The sequence below is a fragment of the Nannospalax galili genome, unplaced genomic scaffold (genome assembly GCF_000622305.1).
Source record: "Nannospalax galili isolate Female #2095 unplaced genomic scaffold, S.galili_v1.0 scaffold142, whole genome shotgun sequence".
NCBI lineage: Eukaryota > Metazoa > Chordata > Mammalia > Rodentia > Spalacidae > Nannospalax > Nannospalax galili.
In genome coordinates this window covers 1689953-1695952 of record NW_008348793.1, presented here as the reverse complement: position 1 = coordinate 1695952, position 6000 = coordinate 1689953, and the positions used below count along the sequence as shown (strand labels likewise).

Here is a 6000-nt window from a genome sequence, read left to right as displayed (position 1 = left end):
GCATTATGAGGAGAGTAAAAGCTGGATCATAGGGCTCAGGGTATACTATATTAAGTTGGAGAGTGTGGTCTAGCATGCCTGACGTTCTAGGCTTGCTCCAAATGAATCTCTTCAGGAAAAAACTCCACCCTCTTCCCAAATAAATGGAATGATTTTCTCTCAGGCCTGTAGTTTACAGGCATTTCTCTCTCACACGCCAGTTTAAAAAAAAAAAAAAAAAAAAAAAAAAAAAAAAAAAAAAACCAAAAACCAAAACAAAACAAAAACCAAGTATTCTAGAAAGCACTTAGAATTTGATAAGCATGCAAACTGGACATAATGGTTTTACAAACTGATAGTATCAAAGTAGCAATTAACCTTACAAATTTTGCAATCAGATAGACTTAGGTTTCAATTTTAATCCAAGTTTACCAGGTTAAGATCATTAAATTAAAAAGAAAAAGGATTGTTGACTGATGGATGTTATGTAAGGTCTAGGGATCATTTTTGCATCTTTAGCTGTTCCACAAAAAGGAAAAGAGGGAAAAGCCTACAGACAGGTAAGCATGACAAATTCTTATTCATGATCAATGCTGAGGTCTCAGATACAATAACCCCGCACAGATTATGTTCATGTTTTTCTTTCTTTCCTGCTTACCCTAGCTTTTTATAGTAAAGCTGGGGGAGCATGGCCAATCCAAAGGGAGCATTCTTCTTCTTTAGTATATTTTTTATTGAATTTTTGTGTATTTCCTACAAAACTTCTTAATCATCTCTATATCCCCTCCATCATCCATACCTTCCCATAGTTCCCCACTAGATTTCATGGACTCTGTCATTTATATTAAGGCCTAACAGCCGAGATTGAGGCCTGTTGCCCATTTCCCCAGTTCTATGCTGGATTTTGTCTGCTTAAGTTTGCATGGGTCTTGTGCCTGCTGACACCACTGTAAAAGGGAACATCTTAATTAAGAGTGTGCAGTTCTTTTATCAATGAGTGTCTCATTTCAAACTCCCCTTCAGTTTCAAAAATCTGCTGGAAACATAGATGCAAATTTTGAATTTTGTACATTTAATTAAGTAAAACATTTAGCGTGAAATGGTCCAAAATCTGAAGTTTTCTGAATGTTAAAATAATGTCACAAATGATAAATTCTAAAGCTAACTCCATGTAAATGCAGTGCAGTAAAAATTCAGGTGCTCCACAAATACTATATACAATTACCTTCAGATTATGTATATAAAATGCATATAAAACAAATTAATTTCATTTTTAGACTTGGGTCCCACCTCCAAGATACTGTAGTATATATACACAAGATATTGTACAACTAAATTTTGAAACTAGTTTGAAGCACGTCAGATAACCAGTATTAAGCTAAATTATAAACATCCAACGGACAGTCTTCCATCTTAGTCCCTCTCAACAATAGCACATTTGTTAGCCTCAGAAGGGGAAATTCATATTAGATTATCTCCGTATTTATTATGTGTTACTAACACCTTTGTTAAATATGCACTGACAGATCTTACCACAGGGCTGTTGTAGAAATGTACCGTACAAATTCCGTGAAAGGCAGAGGATCTGAAGACGCTCCGCAGCTGCAGCACACGCACTACAGGTAAAAACACAGGTTTAATCCAGTAATCATGAGACATCAGTATACTACCTAATTGAATAATGAAGCCATTCACCTGTTCATACAGAGTCATAGCAAACTTCTGATGAGTGATGCATGACTTAGAGGTACACATGTCTGTGTCGCTGCTTGGCACCAGGTGAAAATGAATCCTCTCCAGAATGTTCTCCTAATTTTAAAATTAAAACACGAATAGATAATGTGCTGATCTTGCAGAGACCACTCCAATATATGAATCTATGTAGCTGAACAATTTCCAAACTGTAAACTTAGGAGAGTCACGTACACTAGCTTTTCAGTGCTCCTCTCTAACCAACACTTCAAATGTTCCAGTGTTCAACTTCTGTAGTATTGGCTTTAAGAAAAACTTAATGGAAATAATTATGTGATTAAAAAATATTTTAAAACTTCTTTTAGAAATCAACCCACAGTGGTTGATATTCAGAATTCAGTATCAAAAAACATTCTTTACATTCTCAGCATTCTCATATTAAGGTCAAGTTAACTTTTAAAAAATACGTGTGTGTGCGTGTGTGTGTGTGTGTGTGTGTGTGTGTGTGTGTGTGTATACAATCAAGTGCATGTGGAGGCCAGAGGACAGCGTTTAAGTGTCACTCTCAGGAACACCATCCACCTCTTTTGAGGTGGAGCTCACCAACTAGCTCACCAATTAGGCTGAGCTGACTGGCCAGTGAGCCCCAGGGCTCCTCCTGCCTCTGCCTCCTTAATGCTGGGAACGTATGTGTGTGTGACCCTCCTGGGCAAGTGTACCTGGGTTCTGGGGATCAAGTTCAGGTCCTCATGTTTGTTAGGCAAACATTTTACCAACTCTTATCTCCTCAACCCAGATTAACGTCTTATAATCCTACTTGTACCAACTACTCCATGTAACTTAAAATGACACCGACTCAATTTTTCACTTACACCCTAATGCAAGCAATGTCCTTTGCAACAAACATAAAATTTCAGATTTACAAAACAGACCATTAAGTGGCATTCATTTTAAAAATAGAATAAACCTTTTAATCAAAGCTTAAACATAGATTCTTTTAATCTTTCCCTTCCTCTCCCTTCAGACATTAAAAAAATCTGTTATTTAACTCTGGATTTCTAGACATTTTATGAATTACTGATGGCACGCATTAGTGTATTTCATTTGAATGAAAGTAAAACTGTAATGTTTGGTATTGGGCAAAATATATTTATGTTTTAAGCAATGAATCAATTAACAGAAAAAATATGAAAGTGAGTTTTTATGTGTGTGTAATGTTACTAGCTCATTTAGTCAACATGGAAACACACTAAGCAATGCAGTGGTCAAGGACATTTCCACTTGCTCAAGGTAACCATAAAGATTTTTATTCGGAAAGACTGCTAAGATCATGAACTACCACAGAAATTCTACAAACACAAGGTTCTATAGAAATTCAGAGAATTGATTGAACTTGTATGATCATAAATTATGTAATAGGCAAGTTAATTTGATCCTCAACAAAATGATAGATCTGAAAAGTTGATTATTTCAGAATCTTGAGCAAAGGCTGCTAAACAGTTGGGAGGCAGAGGCAGGCGGATCTCTGTGACTTCAAGGACAGTCTGGTCTATAATGAGTTCCAGGCCAGCTGCGGCTATAGGAAGATGAAGGGACAGGGGAGAGAGGGCAGAGAGGGGAGAGAGAGGAGAGAGAAGGGGGGGAGAGAGAGAGGGGAGAGAGGAGGGGAGAGAAAGGGAGAGAGAGAAAAGAGAGACTATCTCACTAGGAAAGAAAATTCAGGTAAGAAGTGAAGAGACAACTTAAAGTTAATTGATAAGGACAGGACTTTAAATGTTGGAAGAAAATTCTGTATTTGAATCATCAAAATATTTGAAGAACAAATATTAACACAAAGGAAATTAAATTAATCTGCTAGCCATAAAAAAGAGCCTAAGGCCATAAGAGAACAGGCTAAAAGGATACTAGAAAGGGTGTTTCAATTATGCTGTGGGCAGAGGCTTGAATCAGAAAGAAGTGGTGGTACAGAAAAAAATATGACAAGAAAACACCAAAAGGATTTAAGACAGAAGAATTTACAGAACTTCCTAACAGAAATAGCAATGAGAGAGGAACTAGCCACATGATAATTCTATTAATAATGTACCAACACAGAACCTTAAAACATCAACCCCAGGCTGAGAAGGTAGACAGTTGGCAAAATTACTGCCTCAGAAGCACGAGGCCCTGAGTTCAATCCCCAAAATCCACATGAAAAAAGCCAGGTATGATGGTGCTTGTAATTCAGTATTGAAAAAGTAGAGAATCAGGGGCTAGCGAACCCAGCCTACCCAGTCAGTTCCAGGCCAGTGAAAAGACCCTCTCTAAAAACAGAAGGAGAAAGGGGGCTGGAGAGATGGTGCAGCAGTTAAGAGAACTGACTGTTCTTGCACAAGACCTGGGTTCAAATCCCAGCATGCACATGGCAGCTAACAATTGTTTGTATGCCCAATTCCAGGGGATTCAAGACCCTCTTATGTCTTCAGTGGGCATTGCATGACAAAGGTGCACTTACACACACGCAGGCATAACACTCACACATACAGAGAAGGATGCACAAAGAGGCGGCCTTATGGAAATCCACTAGTTTATAAGCTAATTTAAAAATATAAAACATTTTTTAAAAAAATGAGTTTGAACAGAAGGACCCTCCATGAGTGGAAAATGCTGCCCCAGAAGACAAGGTTAATAAATGAAAATCTGTTGCCAGTGCCTTAGGTACCTATGAGATTTTGGTCAAGAGGTCCCACAGACACCCAAAACAACCAGACTACTGCCATTATTCTTGGTTGTCCAACATAACTAGATGGAAAGACCCCACTGCTGACAGAGAGGACACTGAGAAATCAATCTCAGGCTGACCAGGAAAGCTCTCTCCCTGCTGGCTACTTTACAGTGCTGGCAGGTACTATGCAAGCTGCTGGGGGACAAGAACTCAACAATGGTCTTACCAAGTGTTGGACCCTGCATGCTCCAATACCAACCTGCCTGGCAAGATGTGCCCACCGATGCAATAGTGGCATGATGGTCATGGGGATAACCACCCACTTTCTCATTGGCTATGAGGCCTACTCCACAGGAGGGATTTCATGTCCAATACTGTAAACTTGGTCAAAAGTCCATGACTGGGGAGATCACATACCCTTGGGGAGAAACTACTGGTCTTGTTTTGATAATCATGCCTTCAAACTACCTTTTAAATGTCCATGTTTATACCCACAGATTCGTGTTGCTCTCAACTTTAATCAGAGAGGCTTCTTTTTGCAGCATGTAGCAGTAAATGAAGAGATTCCCATGTGGTCAAAGTGCTAAGAATACATACTGATAAGTGCTCAGTTGTGAATAAATCATCTGTTAACCCCCTCCCATCCAAGGCTCAGAGAACACCTCAAAAGAGTGGGTAGAAAGAACAAAAGAGCTAATGGAGCACCGTGACGAGCAGACTTCTGGACAAGACGGCAGCTATACACACGGAGTCACAGCATCTGCAGTTATCTAAGCAAAACCTGTGTAAGATCAAGCCAGTCAAAACTGCAGCATGCATGAGGAAACGGCCCCTGAGGCCCTGCCCTTGGAGAAGGAGCCACTGGCAGTTGATGGCTGCTGAGGAGGACTCACACTACTCTGCAGACGTGGCCAGTGGTATGCTGCCCGTGAACTGCATGACCACACAGCCATGCACATACCAACAGCACCAACAGGACCCAGGGGGTTAGAAACAACAACAAAAAGAAGACATAAAGTTGGGAGCGTAAGGAGGTGTGGGCACTAAGGAGAGTTGAAAGGAGGAAATGGTGGATGTACAAGATCAAAATATACTGTATAAATGCATGAAATCTTCAAAGAATAAAAATATTATCTACAAAACAAAGAACAGGGCTGGAGAGATGGCTCAGCAGTTAAGAGCCCTGCCTGCTTTTGCAGAGGACCCAGGGTTCAGTTCCCAGCAACCATGGCAGCTAACTCCAGTTCCAGGGGATCTGATGCCCTCTTCTCTGATGCCTCTGCAGGCACTTACGTAAATGCATGCAATACACTCATACACATAATTTAAAAAAAAAAAAACTGAAATAAAAAATAATGTGGACAGCCCCCGAGCAGTGGCACCCCAGGTTGACCCTACAGATACATGATACATGCACACACTTGTGAAAACACACACATAAAAACATCAACTCAGTGATTCTCAAGCTGAGGTTGTGGGTACCGGAACTGTTCTTCCAGAGAGCGACTCACCAAGAACCCCTTCTCACCCATGTAATAATAAATATTATTGTTAGGAATCAAAACACTGACTTCAGTGATCATTGCTACCCAGCCAAGTTCTTCTACTCCAATAAATTACATATT

At 39.8% G+C, this 6000-nt stretch overlaps 1 protein-coding gene across 4 annotated transcripts in view; it reads right to left on the bottom strand.

The window, feature by feature from the left end:
• The window catches only part of Usp53 (ubiquitin specific peptidase 53), a 79448-nt gene that overhangs the window by 34460 nt on the left and 38988 nt on the right, over positions 1-6000 (bottom strand). For all 4 annotated transcript variants that reach the window (XM_029569837.1, XM_029569835.1, XM_029569834.1 and 1 more), the window contains 2 exons: positions 1675-1788; positions 1513-1595 (listed from right to left, as the gene is read on the bottom strand). In XM_029569837.1, the coding sequence (XP_029425697.1) occupies positions 1513-1595; positions 1675-1788 (197 nt within the window). The remainder of the gene's footprint in view (positions 1-1512; positions 1596-1674; positions 1789-6000) is intronic.